The sequence below is a fragment of the Syngnathus typhle genome, linkage group LG14, assembly GCF_033458585.1.
Source record: "Syngnathus typhle isolate RoL2023-S1 ecotype Sweden linkage group LG14, RoL_Styp_1.0, whole genome shotgun sequence".
NCBI classification, from domain to species: Eukaryota; Metazoa; Chordata; class Actinopteri; order Syngnathiformes; family Syngnathidae; genus Syngnathus; species Syngnathus typhle.
Window position 1 is genome coordinate 6,853,291 of NC_083751.1, and position 14,937 is coordinate 6,868,227.

The window sequence follows — 14,937 nt, forward strand, 5'->3', positions numbered from 1 at the left end:
TGACATAGCATCGCGTGGGAACATTTCTGCACAGGAGCCACTCCCACGTCTGGAGGTGACTTGTGCAGACGCCCACGCTTACTATGACACCGCGTGACCACCAACACTGGAAGGATGCGATTTACACGGTGCAAGGATAAAAACACTATCACTCCATCTGTGTAAACTATAAATGAAGCTAGTAAAAACATTAATATTTTGCAAACGACATAAATAAAGGTAATACTGTTTTGTGCGCCGATAAATTCATGCAGCTCGACCCTGCCCCATAGTGGTCATCCGTGATATTACAAAAATAGATGGTTAGGATAAATTGCTCAGTTTCTCAATCTCAACCGGTTTTACGTCTGTGTTTTATGACATTTGTCATGTTTGAATTCCAATGTGTGTTGAATGATTTGGAATGTAAAATGTTATTGTTGTAAACATTGGGCAGGGGAACGTGCAATAGTCACTATAATCAATAGTCGCTTTCATCATGATGACTTTAAATCTCGGCATGATGACGAGAAATCTCGTTTTGGCCCAGATGTGGTTTTAGTCCTCATAAATCAATGAAGCTATAATGAAACCATTTTAAACACAAAAGGTACACATAGATATTTTATTTAAGCGTGAAGTGGGGGGTGGGGGGAAATGTACAAATAGTGGACCAGACCAGCACAGTGTACTGACAACAGTCTGGTTCAGCTATCAGGTGTTGATTTGGGGCTGGAGTCGATGAGATCCTTATTGAGGGTCTCCAGCTGGAACCAGGGGCCATCACCTCTCGCTCTCATGTGTTTGCGCACCTCAAGCTGTGCCAGCCTATTTACCACAGACAGAATATTCACTCAATGAACAGTCATTGACAATATAGAGAAAATTTCTGGGATTTAAAAAAAAAAAAAAAAAAAAAAAAAAAAAAAAAGACAAATCCTTCACAAATAGCTATTTGCAAAAGAGCAAAATATTGAGAAACAATAAAAAGTGCTTACCTCATGTCTGCCTTCTCTTTTTCTATTTGGATTGCAGCCATCATTTTTTCATAGTCCTTTACCGGAGAGTCATAGATATTCCGAGCAATCCACCTAGTGATGGGGTGCTGCAAAAGCACGAGGAATGATGCATACATGGCATTTTGATTGAATGGATTACTGCAGCTTTCTCTTGTAATAATTTAATGATTAACAGTCACAGAGCTCGGTCACAAATAGCGAAAATCTACATATAATTGGCATCTAAACATTAATATATAAATATATTCATCCTAGAATATGTTATCATTTCATACTCATTTTACACTAACCTTAAACATAAAGGAGTTGGGATTATTTGATTTTTAAACGAAGCAAGGCTATTTGCTTTTCTACTGCGTGGGCTTTGGTGCCATCTTCTGGTAGTAATTTGAACAACTGATTTTCATTCTAATTCATTTGGATCTCTGATTAAAACATTTAGTAAAAATAATGTTGATCACTATGATTGATTATGCCGGGGAAGCAGCTACATACCTTGTAGTATTCCCAGTACTCAGGTTCATAACCCTCAGGGGTTTCCACCAGCTCCGCTTCACCTTCACAACAAGAGGACGCATAATTGAAGTTCAGAATCAAAGTTGAGCTGAATTCAAGGTGTTGGATCACTCACTCACCGATGAAGAGATTCACTGATGTGACAATGATAGCCACTGGAATACCAGTCAGCAGGATGTAGAATTTCTGGGTGGAAAAGCAGAAAGAGTTCATTGTTGTCTTCAGTATAGGTATGGATTCTAAAGTTCCCATTTTATCAACATTAAACACTTCGTCGCATGTTCTAGGTTCGTCTTGGTCATCGTGGTGACAAAATGTTTGCAAACTTATTGCGTGTACTGAAATTATTTACTCTGTGTGTATTTTAGTGCCTATTATTAATGAACCTGTGAAGTGTTTTAATTTTCTTTTCTTTTTTTATATATAAAAAAAAAAGTATAAAATGCCTCCTCTAGACTCACCAACAGACGTAGAAATCTCTTGTCATAGAACTCAGTTGGTTTGATGACGAACATGTTCTTACCATGACCTCCCCAACGGACAGTCACTAAAATACACAATGTAGAAACTTAAGAGAACTGATGAGTGAATGTGGGGGAATACTAAAGTGAGCTCTAACAATCTTTGAAATTTTGATTTTTTTTTTAGATTTTATTGTTAAGTAATTGGTGCAGTTTTGCAGATTTAGAAAATTTGGACATGTCATGTCATAATTTACGACCACAGAAAGGTTTCAGGTGCATTTACGTAAATAATAAATATGAAGTTGATTGAAAGTGTTCATATTGCCTGCAATGCAAACTGTATCAGCGAGCTATCATTAGCATGCTAACAAAAACCTTTAGCAAGGTCACAAGAAGGAACTTCAATTTTCTCTTACAAAATTCCTACGGTAGACTCAGTCGTAGTGTCACCTACCCTTATCTGTCCGCGGTATTGTTCGAGCAAGTAAATTTGTCGCCGCATTTCCAGATTTCAGTGGACTCAGTCTGGCTGCGATAGCAGCAGCAGACCTGAGTAGACTCATTCCCACCATGGCTACTGTGGGATGGCGACCCAACAAAACGAGCTGTGATTGGCTCTTGATTGACATGAAGCGAGAATCGCCATAATTGGTAGGGGCAAATACTTTTAGATGGTCTGAACTTTTATTTTAATTTTACAGCATTTAAAAGTTGTTCATAATAGTAGAATGGGTGTCTTCAACAATATTTACCCTCATGTACCCATAGATATATATATTAAAATAAAATTATACAGAAATGCATGCTGGGTAAAGTGAGGATGACGTTTGTCGCAAAGATGGCGACGTCCTCTTCCTCAGGTCGTATTTTGAGTCTTTGCAAACAGCTGCAGAATGTTTGTCGATTGTCGTCGCAGATAAATATTCAACAATGTTCTGCTAATTTGATGAATCCCAACCCTTTTCTTTGCAGGTAAGAATCTGTTTTATGTATACGGTTTTGTGCTGGTTCATCATTAGCTTAGTGCTAACCCAAGATTTTTCTTCTGACCTCAAAACACATGGCAGGTTGAAATGTGTGCGATTAAACTTAAATATCAAACAGCCATGTGTTTTATTTATGGGCTGCACGAGAAGTAAACTAAACATGATTTGCTTCCATCAGGCAAAAGTTACCTCTTGTTGCCCAGTGCTGGTACAGACAAAGCACCTCTTTGGTTCAGTCTCACGCCTTCCACACAAGTATCCACAGAAGGGGACTGGATGAGTTCTTTGACCTTCCTGAGAACTGGGGAGAAAGCAATGTGAAATCAGGTAAAACAGAAGCACTTTCAGATGGTAAACTATTTTTATTCCTCACTACTGTTTATTTTTTGGGGCTCATCGTATTACAGGTGCACCATGGACTGCCAAGCAACTGAGAACCAAGAGCAATGAGGACTTGCACAAACTCTGGTAACATTGCATAGATTAAATTTGATGAAAATGCGAGAGGGTTTAAAGTGTTTATCTTTTTTTAGGTATGTGCTGTTGAAAGAAAAGAACATGCTGCTCACACTGGAACAGGAAGCAAAAAGGCAAAGGGTTCCGATGCCGAGTCCGGAGAGACTACGAAAGGTTGTTACCATGCTAGAATGACCTCTTGAAAAATCACAGGCATGATCTTTCTGATAATATATTTTCTTGTTTTACCCAGATTCAGCGGTCAATGATCAGGGTAGAGACTGTGGTGACCGAGAGAGAGACTTCACTGCGTTTGCTCCAAACGGGCCAAGAGAAGGGTAGACCAGGGGACTGGAGGAGGAACGTGTTTGGATATACCTATTGGTGAGCGTTTGTACATTAACACATTCAAAGTTTCCAACAAAGTGTTGATGTTCCTTCACTCAGCTTAACCTTTTTCCCCCCTTGATCTAGGTATCGATTCAAAGAGTATGCCATTCCTTGGTATATGAATAGAAGATACAAGAGAAAGAAGTTTTACACGCCCAAGTTTGTTGAACCGCACATCAGGTAGGATACAATACACAGGCATTGTCTTGTTGGAAAACTGCGTGTTGTACATTAAATGTCCCCTTTGTTTATTTTGTAGATTACGCATTGAAAAGTACTTAAGGGCGAAGTTCAGGAAAGGAAATATGGAGAAGAAAAAGCTGGCCCAACTTCAAGAAAGGTTCCCCAAGATGAAAGTTCCGGCTTCATGAAAACCTTCACTTCTTTCTTGTCCTATACAAGTCGCTGTCAATCACTTCCTTCTAGATACGGAAACTATTGTCTAAACATCACAACTACGATCATGTACTATAAACTATTAGTGTGCATTTGTGACTTTTTGTGTTTCTAAAATCACAATAAGTTGGAGCCACTGAACAACAATTAAATAATTTTAATGAGTTGAAACTCAAACTTGGGAAATTAAGCCTTTTTCAATGGTGAGTTATTTCTTTTTGTACAGTTTATGCACCACATACTTTCTAACAAAACACTCCCGAGTTATTCAGATGGAACTTTCATGGGTACCTCATAAGTATTGCTATTACGAAAAAAATTAAAAAATGCAAATTTAGTTGCCGTCAGGGTTTCGTGAACCACTTCCCACCTGAAGATAAGGCAGCACACTGAATATTATGGCAAAGAAATTTAATTTCACTTCAACAAAGTGATAGACTTAATTGTGAATGTGTATGCTGCTACAACACATTCACAAACACGGTATGTGGACAAACTCAAAAAAAAAAAAAAAATACAAAATGAGATTTATTTGTTTTTTCATCAATCAAGGGCACTTTCTGTCCACGCACTGCTTTCCTCCCTCCTCATACTCTTGTTTGGAGATCCACATTTGCTGGAAGGTTCCCTGAAAGACAAGGAAAATATTTGACGTGGCTACTCAGAAATGTCAGCAGCACTTTGCGCATGCTTACAAGTGATGCAAGGATGGAGCCTCCGATCCAAGCGCTGAACCTGCGCTCGACTGTTGTGTTGTTGGCTATAAGCTTCAGTCGCATGCTCTGTAAGTAAAAAAACATGTCCATTTACTGTTTTGAACTAAAACTCTTTCTCCAAAATACAATACAAGAGGCAGCTGAGCACATACTGGTGGCGTTTTCTGGGACAATTCTCTGTTGAGTCGGTCAGTGAAGCCCTGAATGAGCGTGTTTCCTCCCGTCACCACTACGCTGCCATACAGACCCTGGCACGGAAAACAAAGACCAGCCTCAACGAGTGATTTTTAACTACAAATGGTTTCAGAGCACCAATAAGCATGATCACAATCACTGCCTTAGCAACTGTTGATATTCACCGGCCGAATGTCAATGTCGCACATTCCCACGCTGGTTGTCACCACGTGGCCGACTCCTAACATCGTGTTTCCCGACAAGCCCTGGCAGTGGATCATGAGACATTGTTAGTCCACCCAAAACATTTACAGCAGTGTGCCGTTCACTGATGGACATGCTCCATATACTGCAAAAAGAGGTCAAGCCTACCTTGGCGTTAGAGGGGTCGAAAAGGCCCTCGGGTATTTTCAACCTCTCCGCTCCAAAGTCACAGTTGTACCCATTGGGAAGCTCATAGTGCACTGTCGGCATCTGGGCAGCAACCCTGACGGAAGAAGATGGTACGCATGATTGAGGCGCTACATTATGACCAACTAATTATTAATAACACATTTCAGTTGAAAATAAAACATTATTGTCTACGTGGAGAAATAAACATGACGGTGAAAGATTAGACTTTCTTACTGTTCGTCGTATGGCGAATCAGACACCTGCAGCACGGATGCCTGGAAATCTTGGATGACACACTGTAATCGCAAAAACATGCTGTACAAATTGTAGCATAAAATTGTGTCTTGGTTTGCGGCTATTACTGACATTGCACATATAGTTGTGCCAGGAGCGGGTGACTTGAGGTAGTTTCTCCTTTTTCTTCCAGCTGGCCGGCGACCCCTCTCGCACTGCATCCTGTCATGATAGTGATGTAAATTTCTACTTAAGATTGTGCATCTACACTTGATTCCTTATTTCAAAGTGATTGAAATGTACATAAGAGTTTAGAAAAGTGAACCACTGCGTATCTGATCATTACCATTACGTACGTCAAGAGCATCAAACCCAAAAATGAGAAAGGGGAGGTTCACCTTTGTTGAAATCATGTAAGGTGGAATTATTTCAACGTTTAACTCTTGGAAGAGTTCTCGACACTGCATGCTCATGAAGTCTCCAGCCAGGGGTGACTTGACAATGCCTGTCACAGAAAACAAAACTTGCATTAACAGTACGCAGCTCAGGGGAACTTAAAAAAAAATGATACAATTGGTGTTGTGATTTGTGCTCACATTTTCCATGTTTACAGGTCAAACTTGAATCAAATTCAATTAATCTGTGAAAGTAAAATAAAAGGAATGATTACGAGTTACCTTGCTGGAGGACGTAGCCATCATGCACCGGAATGGCTGTGGTGTGTGTGGCTCCGCTGTCCAGGACCAAGCCCGTCGACCGGCCGTTGGCAAAGCTTCTCAGAGTGAAGGAATTGTAGCAACACGAGGGTACATCATGGCCTGGTTGTCAACCAATCAAAGGGCTCACGGAAACATTCAAGTTTTAGAGTCTTCAATGAACCTAGCGTGCATGTTTTTGGAATATGGAGGAAGCTGGAGCACCCAGAGAATTCTCATACAAGAACTAGCAGAACATGCAACCTTCACACAATGCTGAGTACATTATATAAAGCAGTATTATTTAAAAGGAAGTGCAAAAAGGATACGCGGACAGCACGGCTGATTTGCAAAGAAAGAAGGCGGGAATGTTGTAGTGTTCAAACATCAATTCGGTCAGTTTCTCTCGTTTTGCTCGTGTGTTCCACTGTAGACGGGGGAAAAAAAAACATCATTTGACAAGAGAAAAAAACATTGTCATTGATTCTTTGCAGGGAGACTAACTTACTGATGCTTCAGACATAAGTACGGGATGCAGGCTTGGTTCTGACTTGAAGTGCATCCTGTAGGTGTGATCCAAAATAGCTTGGAAACTGTCCCAGTCTTCAACTATGTTGGTGGCACAAAATAAAACAAAAAGTGTCAGGGACACCTTGTCCTTTTATGTGGCTCACAAAAGCTTGCCACATTTTTGCCTTTGACTCTGTTCAAACCTAGCTATAACAAAATAATAATGACAAAATTCAAGGACAACTATGAACAAAAAACAGGATTGTTTCATCACCGCCACTAGGTCAGTTCCGTCGTGAAAAATAGAGCAGCGGCGAGTTTTTTTTTAGATCATAATTTGAGCTGCGCGCACCAATGTTCCAGGTCAGCCCTCTAAGGGAGGCTACGGTCCCACACTGCCGCTTTTCTGCAATTAAGATTGGTGTCACAATGGCCTTGAAATACTTTCATCCTCATCCTGATGAGCATCATCAGCTGGGTCGGCATACTTTTCATTTGTGGGCTCTATAATTCTTGACTGCTGCACCTTAGCTGGATTTCTGTCATATCACTCATCCGATTTAAGGAACAGGTGATAAAGCCGCTACAAATTTTATTTTTCGTGATAACAAGAGAGCTGTACTGTGAAGGTCACTCACATTTACAGATGTGCCTCACCCACATATTTTTTTAACATTCTTAAAAGCGGCATGCGTGTATATATATATATATATATATATAAAAAAAAAAAACGTTAACCACTCTTAGAATTGAGACACTCTACCTAAACTTTAGTGTGACTTTTTAGGTACTCAATATTTTGACATCATTTGGCCTTGGGGGTTCCATTGTACTTTTGTCAAGGAAAAGGTAACATACAAATACTCACTCATGCCATTCTTGAGTGGAGACATGACCTCCATGCTCTCCCTCGGGACCCTCAGCTGGTTGGTGTCGATGTAATAAGTGGTGCCACTCTGCTTGCCTTTGTCGCCGTCCGTCTCCATGGGAGTGGTGCCATCCTCACGGTCAATGGTCACACCGATCACCGTGGGGAAGTCGGCCTTGAAGGGAGGGGGGGGGAAATAAATCATACACTCCTTAAGTTTCAAGATTTCAGTATGTAATACTGTCTCATTTCTCACTGCCAGACTATAATCATCTTTTTTCTCATGTAACTCTTTTAGATTAGCACTGACATGTTCGTAACAGATTGGAGGTTGAACATTCATACAAATCAGAAACAAGCAAGTCGTCCACAACTATATGAACTCAATTTATTCCACCTGTCTCCAGAGTAAAAGACTTCATTTCTTGACATCATCAAGATACCCCAGAGAAATGATGAAGAATAAAAGGGGGGTGGGGGGGGGGCACATTGAAATAGTTATTTGAGAGGCCATTACCTTTGGACAATCTTCTCCTGCATAGCCAGCTCTGACCGTGTATGAGCCAATGTCGAACACCAAAGCTCCCACCTCATCTGTAGAAAAGACAGCAATATTGTAGTTTCCTTTCAGAATCAATATTTTTCTTCAACCTACTGAGCTAAAATATATACATATGTACGCGCACACACACACACCACTACAATTGGAGTCAAGTTTACAACATTATAAAGACAGTTACAATTTTACATTAAACCATCTTCTCAAAAGGTATATTATATTATATACATTAGCTTATTATAATGAATGAAATTAGTGATCATGCTGATTGCAACAGCATTTTTTCTAAAGCTAAATCTAGTGTTTAGAAATATAAAATAATGGTAAACACCCAAAAACCACTTATGTTATTTAACGCGTAGTCTTATTACATTAGCAACTACTGTTTTAGTCCTGCCCACTTTCATTCATTTCATTGCGCTAAAACGGTACAATTCAAGGTGATCTTAACGGTGTGGAACTGCTACAAAAATAAACATATTGGCATAAATAACTAAGTGTAAACGCAAAGCTTCAAAATTCATGCATAGGATACGATGTAATAAATAACCAACCGTGCGGCTAACACGTAGCCTGGCTAGCGCAGTTAGCCAGCTATGCACAAAACTACAGAGGGACAATACGGGAACGCAATGCCTTTTTAGGACATTTGATACCACTCACCACCCCCGTACACTCCGCCGCTCATCTTGTAATTTTTCACAGCAGAGCGTTTATGTGATAATGTGCGCTATTATTGCAGAATCACAACCGCTACACGGCTAATCACAACAAAAGAGCCGCAGTAGTTAGCATTGATCCGTAACGAAGCGGGCGCCACTTGTGCGTCATAGATGCCGTCCAATGAGAGAGCAGCACAGCCGCGGGGGTGGTGACGAATAAATCACGCGACGACACAGCTCCATGCTCGACAGCGGACGTGGCCCTGCGTACTACACAGCAAAGTAAGTGAAAAAGCTGCAAGGTGCCCCTTTTAAAAAATGTACGAATTTGGAGGGGACATTTAAACGAGTCGCTACTTCATAGTTACACGTCTATGTTTTTCACAGAACATTAAAGTTAGGCCCTTGAGCCACGGTCGATTCGATAGCGTGGCACGGACCTGGCGACCATGACACTTGTAGAAAATAGAATTAGAAAGAGGTCACATGACGAGCACGCACTTTTTGGAGTTTAAAAGTTGTGAAAGCTGTTAAAATTGCACAAATGTTACTAATCTAAACTTACATAATGATCAATTTCATGACGTTTGAGCTACCTCCAAGGAAAATCATTGAAAAAACGATCACAATTTCATTTAAGTTTGCAATTTGTGAAGAAGTTGTGGTTGTTTGCAAACGACCTGTTTAATCATACATTTTTATTGTTACTGTTTGCAGCACTCATGCAGCACTGCCTCAACTTGACCATTGCCCGATACAGCAGGCTCTTCTTGAAGAATAAATTGCCATTTGTTCACCAATCAGCAGCCATGTCAGGTCTTCTTATTAGCCAACCCAAATACGCTTGGCTGAAGGAGCTGGGTCTCTCTGAGGACAACCCCGGTGTTTACAATGGCAGCTGGGGAGGCAGTGGTGAGGTTATCACCTCCTACTGCCCCGCCAACAACCAGCCAATTGCCAGAGTAACCCAAGCTACAATGGGGGAGTATGAAGAAACTGTCCAGAAGTCAAGGGAAGCCTGGAAGTTGTGGGCTGATATTCCTGCTCCAAAAAGAGGGGAGATCGTCAGGCAGATTGGAGATGGGCTGAGAAAGAAAATCAAGGTTCTCGGGAGCTTAGTATCTCTAGAAATGGGAAAGATCTATGTTGAAGGGGTGGGAGAAGTTCAGGAATATGTCGACGTGTGTGATTACGCTGTTGGTCTGTCAAGAATGATTGGTGGGCCCGTCCTGCCTTCAGAAAGACCAGGCCATGCCCTGATCGAACAGTGGAACCCAGTTGGTCTCGTTGGTATCATCACTGCCTTCAACTTTCCTGTGGCCGTCTATGGCTGGAACAACGCCCTTGCTCTTACGTGTGGCAATGTTTGCCTGTGGAAAGGAGCGCCATCCACACCTCTTACAAGCGTGGCTGTAACAAAGATCGTAGCTGAGGTGCTGGAGCAGAACAACCTCCCAGGTGCCATCTGCTCCATGACCTGCGGAGGGGCTGATATTGGCACAGCCATGGCCAAAGACGAGCGTGTGGATCTGTTGTCTTTCACTGGTAGCACGCACGTTGGTAAGATGGTGGGCATGATGGTCCAAGAACGGTTCGGCCGCAAGCTGCTGGAGCTCGGCGGGAACAACGCCATCATTGTGTTTGAGGACGCCGATCTTAATCTGGTGGTCCCCTCTGCGGTATTCGCTTCTGTTGGAACCGCTGGCCAACGCTGCACTACCACGAGAAGGTTAATGCTGCACGAGAGCGTCCATGACACAGTGATTGAGAGGATCACCAAAGCCTACAAGCAAGTTCGCATTGGAGATCCGTGGGATCCCGCCACCCTCTATGGGCCTCTGCACACCAAACAAGCGGTGGAGCAGTATCTGTCGGCAATCGAGAAGGCCAAGCAGCAAGGCGGCACAATCGTCTGCGGAGGGAAAGTGATGGACCGTCCTGGAAACTATGTGGAGCCCACCATCGTCACCGGACTGGCTCACGACGCTTCGATCGTCCACACCGAAACATTTGTCCCCATTCTGTACGTGCTCAAGTTCAAAACCGAGGAGGAGGCATTTGCGTGGAACAACGAGGTGAAGCAGGGCCTGTCCAGCAGCATCTTTACCAAAGATCTCGGGCGGATTTTCCGCTGGCTCGGGCCGAAAGGGTCCGACTGTGGCATCGTGAATGTCAACATTCCAACGAGCGGTGCTGAAATCGGAGGCGCCTTCGGTGGAGAGAAACACACAGGAGGAGGCAGAGAGTCCGGAAGCGACTCCTGGAAGCAGTACATGAGGCGCTCAACCTGCACCATCAACTACAGCAAGGATCTTCCTCTTGCACAAGGAATCAAGTTTGAGTGACACCTATTCAGGAACCGGGGCAGCAATGACTATCACGTCATCATCCCTTGATATCGCTTCTGTGAATTAGAAAAGGTCAACTTTATAAACACTTATGGGAAAAATATGTTCATAGATTGCACAGAAGGGGTTAGATATGTATCAGGAGTGCAAAGGTTAACTCTTTCCAACCCTGACGACGGTGTTTAATTAATGAATTTGATTGAGCAGTTTTGTAGAAGCACTTGGAAATCAAGTTGACTGTATCAGATACTTAATTCTATTAAAATACAAAAAATTCAACCTCTTCTGGCAGAAACAATGGAATGGGTTATGTTATTAGTTTCTATCGCATAGAAAATAAAAGTGTACAGTACATGAGTATCATCGTAGTTATTGACTCGTCACACCTGAAATGTTGGCATCATTTTTGAACAATTCTATGCAGGTCTAATTTGTTTAGTTCAGTAACCTTGGGTAAACAATAGCTAGTTGACACCAAAATATTTAAACATTTCATCGTACACTCTTACACAATATGCAAAAAAATGGAGTAGAAAATGACAAGATTACTACCAGAAGGAAAAAGTACGTTAAAAATATAATATTTATACAGTTGCAATTTCCCATCACTGAATTAAGTCAACACAAATGTTTTATTTCAGATTTGTAAAATTTGAAAGAATTTTTTTTAACTACCACCGCGCCATCATTGCTGTACTGCGAAATCTTCTCGCAAGTTCTAACAGGAAAAGAAAGCCTGCATTGGTATGAGTTGTTCAATGTCCAGAAGTGCTTCATTCAAGATTAACTCAAAAGTCTAATAATTTAAGGCAATAATAATGACACTTGAACTATCAAATTAAATTAGGGATTAGGGAATTCCTACATTGCTACAGAAGCATGACAAATTTCAAAAGCAAAACACTGTGTCTTTAACTCATACTCCAGCTCTGCCTCTCTCACTCGCTCTCCATTTACTGCTCCTCCCTGAATTCTCCACAGGTCGGCAAAAGCAAGAACCAAAACCACAGCACGCTTTCCAGTCCACCCCATTAAGGAGCTACACAGAAAACACCCTCTTCCTGTGTGGTTCTTCTTGCAGTAGGTAGGAAGCCGCATCATTATTGTTTTATTTCTTGTTAATTCTGTGCCGTTTTTTTTTTTTTCCATTTACAGCTTCATGTACAGGATACATATAATTATTGCGTGTCAGAAAAGTATGTAGTACAAATCTACCAAGATGGATGGATATCTGTCCTTACTGATCATACCTGTCATGTTTTAAACTTGTGCTAGATTCAAAGGTCAAGTCAAACCATGAGATCAAAATCATGAATGAATGATAATATCGCCACATTGTGGTGTAGCCATAGCGAGAGCTATTGGAAGAGGTTGACATGATTACATCTGCGTTGCTCAATACTTCCTTCCAAATTGTGATTCACTTCGGTGGAAACATAAGAGCATGTTGATTCATGTTTAATGTCGTTTGTTGCAACTGTGATAGCAGAAGTGATGGAAATTCCCCACAAAACATCCACTTGACAATTCTTCGGGGCTTTGACATGAATGATTTAGCAAAGACAGGAGAGGCCCTCCATATGTTATTCTTTCACTTTGCATTTATCCCTTGCCAAGTGTGTTATGCATACTATTATTTGGATAACCTAAATATTATTTGAGTTAAACATTTATACGTTTTCTTTCTTCTGTTGGGCCTTCTGCAAACGGCGACCCTGACACCACAATTGGCATCCAGCTCACCAATCTTGTAATTCCAACACATCACGAGAGACATTATCACAGAAATGATGAGGGCACTTCACTAAACCTTTACTCGGACAGTCTCCCGTGTGCCAACAATAGAACTGAGATTAGACAAGAAGCTGTCAAAGGGAGAGAACATGCAGTAAACTGTCGAATCAAAACCTGAATGAATGGGCATTGTGAACTTGCTCGGTAAAATAAATTGTGATTTTGTTTTTTGGGGGGCCTGACTGCGTTCGGGCAAGAGGGTGTCTACGCAATCAGTAGCTTGAGTTCTGACAATAACATGGAAGTAAATGGGTATGAATGCAAAAGACAATGATGTCATTGCTGTCTTAATATTTGTCCATGTCCTATACTGCACTTCAGTCTCTCTTCAGCTCTCATCCATACTCAAGCATGCTTACGTATGCAATCACTTAAATGCAAAACTGTTTATTTGTTTTAGTTTAATTTTTTTATTATTATTATTATTTTATGGAACACATAAGCAAGCATATCTTGTCTAAGTCTACCATGTTAAGTGGTGCTGGAGCCAGGGAAGTATAATGTGTCGTCAAGAAATTCAAACTTTTAGTGCAATGTATTCTTGGGCATTGTATAGCAAAACAACAGCAATAATATTTAAGCCTGGATTTCCAAATTTAGAATAATAGATCAATTAAAAAAATTAAAACTGTTTCTAAAGAATCTTAACTGTAGTTACCGTTCCACAAATCCATGTTGCACATAATTTGCAGTGTTTACAATTATGTACTTACAGGCGGCTCGAAAAATTCCTTATTCTAGGAATTATAACGTGCTCCACAGTGTTTGAATGAAGATGGTTCATTTCATGTTTGCCAGCCAACAAGTGAATGCTTTAACTGTCAACCTTAATTTACCTCAGAAAGAAGCAGTGAGTCAAGCACGTGCGTATTTTAAGTCACTCCACACTCTTCAAGACAAGTTCTCCCCCCCCCCCCCCCTTCTCAATAATCCATTATGCATAGAAGCTCTGGCTCTCCCTGATATTTCTCCTACCTTCTTGACGTCAGTAGCCATTTGTGAAGGTTGCCGTGGCAACGGCCAGCCTCCCCGGGCGATGTCTGGTGGATAAGACAGCCCTGATAAAGCCTTTTAAGGTCCTGCTGTTGCTACACCTTTTAATTGCTTTTGATACTGTGAAATTATTAAATGGCGGTCATTTGGATCTGGCACCGCACGTGGGACAACATCTCAAATACAATTTTCAAAAAATGATTTTAGTACTCATTAAAAAATTTGTCCAATCTTTGCAGCTGAATAGCTTGCGTATTTTGTTTTTATAATTATATTTTTTATCTTTTAGTCGCAGAGTACTTTTAAATACATAACAGAACGCTTGCATGACTGTCCACATCATCGATTGGGTGGGATGCATTCAAATTCATTGTATAAGCCAAAAAAATTTGCCTTCATACAAACCACCATCAATACAATAAGAGGAAGCATACCTGTGTGCATTATACACATTCACCCAAAGCCTTTCTCAGTTTTTGCTTAATAAATAGGAGGGGTTGTAAAGTCAAATCATATTATTTCATCCAGAATCCTAAAACTGCCACATATTCAAATCCTACACCGTTACTCTGCTTCATTTTGCATTGATGCAAAATTCTGTCCTATATTATGTGCTGCAGGTGACAATACAAATGAGCTACTGTACAACATAACCTGTCCAGGCTCCCAGATTCTATTTATATCCTAACCGACCGACATGTGTGTCCCTTTTTTCCTCAGCATAGAGCTATTGATGTTCTATTTTTATAGTTACAATCTGCCCCCTCCCCTTTTGGTTGCCAAGC

General features: G+C 41.1%; 4 protein-coding genes across 4 annotated transcripts; 2 read left to right on the forward strand and 2 right to left on the reverse strand.

Moving 5' to 3' along the window:
* Positions 1-590: 590 nt before the first annotated feature.
* ndufb5 (NADH:ubiquinone oxidoreductase subunit B5) lies at positions 591-2,582 on the reverse strand. The gene is made up of 6 exons (XM_061296980.1): positions 2,433-2,582; positions 1,976-2,061; positions 1,634-1,700; positions 1,494-1,555; positions 978-1,084; positions 591-807 (listed from the first exon to the last, which is right to left on the reverse strand). Exons 1-6 carry the CDS (start codon positions 2,548-2,550, stop codon positions 687-689), a joined length of 561 nt encoding a protein of 186 aa, XP_061152964.1. The 5' UTR covers positions 2,551-2,582; the 3' UTR covers positions 591-686.
* A 216-nt stretch (positions 2,583-2,798) lies between these two features.
* mrpl47 (mitochondrial ribosomal protein L47) lies at positions 2,799-4,396 on the forward strand. The gene is made up of 7 exons (XM_061296973.1): positions 2,799-2,950; positions 3,143-3,291; positions 3,372-3,432; positions 3,498-3,594; positions 3,674-3,804; positions 3,895-3,990; positions 4,070-4,396. Exons 1-7 carry the CDS (start codon positions 2,799-2,801, stop codon positions 4,179-4,181), a joined length of 798 nt encoding a protein of 265 aa, XP_061152957.1. The 3' UTR covers positions 4,182-4,396.
* Positions 4,397-4,600: 204 nt separating this feature from the next.
* On the reverse strand, positions 4,601-9,187 carry actl6a (actin-like 6A). Its single transcript, XM_061296959.1, has 14 exons — positions 9,019-9,187; positions 8,314-8,390; positions 7,797-7,971; positions 6,927-7,027; positions 6,748-6,845; positions 6,401-6,495; positions 6,122-6,228; positions 5,856-5,945; positions 5,724-5,785; positions 5,469-5,583; positions 5,282-5,362; positions 5,075-5,170; positions 4,902-4,988; positions 4,601-4,834 (listed from the first exon to the last, which is right to left on the reverse strand). Exons 1-14 carry the CDS (start codon positions 9,041-9,043, stop codon positions 4,754-4,756), a joined length of 1,290 nt encoding a protein of 429 aa, XP_061152943.1. The 5' UTR covers positions 9,044-9,187; the 3' UTR covers positions 4,601-4,753.
* On the forward strand, positions 9,171-11,722 carry aldh7a1 (aldehyde dehydrogenase 7 family, member A1). The gene is made up of 2 exons (XM_061296948.1): positions 9,171-9,299; positions 9,735-11,722. The coding sequence occupies exon 2, from the start codon at positions 9,740-9,742 to the stop codon at positions 11,360-11,362; it is 1,623 nt and encodes a 540-aa protein (XP_061152932.1). The 5' UTR covers positions 9,171-9,299; positions 9,735-9,739; the 3' UTR covers positions 11,363-11,722.
* Positions 11,723-14,937: the final 3,215 nt, after the last annotated feature.

What these genes read in the sequence shown, in the direction of transcription:
- ndufb5 (XM_061296980.1), bottom strand. Translation starts at nt 2,550, where the DNA reads ATGGTGGGAATGAGTCTACTCAGGTCTGCTGCTGCTATCGCAGCCAGA. An exon ending in AGTACTGGGAATACTACAAG is followed by an intron (nt 1,085 to 1,493) that starts GTATGTAGCTGC and finishes GTGCTTTTGCAG; the next exon opens with CACCCCATCACTAGGTGGAT. An exon ending in AAAGAGAAGGCAGACATGAG is followed by an intron (nt 808 to 977) that starts GTAAGCACTTTT and finishes TGTGGTAAATAG; the next exon opens with GCTGGCACAGCTTGAGGTGC.
- actl6a (XM_061296959.1), bottom strand. Translation starts at nt 9,043, where the DNA reads ATGAGCGGCGGAGTGTACGGGGGTG. An exon ending in AAATCAGCCGTGCTGTCCGC is followed by an intron (nt 6,496 to 6,747) that starts GTATCCTTTTTG and finishes CACTCTGAGAAG; the next exon opens with CTTTGCCAACGGCCGGTCGA. An exon ending in TCGACCCCTCTAACGCCAAG is followed by an intron (nt 5,363 to 5,468) that starts GTAGGCTTGACC and finishes ATCCACTGCCAG; the next exon opens with GGCTTGTCGGGAAACACGAT.
- mrpl47 (XM_061296973.1), top strand. Translation starts at nt 2,799, where the DNA reads ATGACGTTTGTCGCAAAGATGGCGACGTCCTCTTCCTCAGGTCGTATT. An exon ending in CCCAACCCTTTTCTTTGCAG is followed by an intron (nt 2,951 to 3,142) that starts GTAAGAATCTGT and finishes TGCTTCCATCAG; the next exon opens with GCAAAAGTTACCTCTTGTTG. An exon ending in GAGGACTTGCACAAACTCTG is followed by an intron (nt 3,433 to 3,497) that starts GTAACATTGCAT and finishes ATCTTTTTTTAG; the next exon opens with GTATGTGCTGTTGAAAGAAA.
- aldh7a1 (XM_061296948.1), top strand. Translation starts at nt 9,740, where the DNA reads ATGCAGCACTGCCTCAACTTGACCATTGCCCGATACAGCAGGCTCTTC.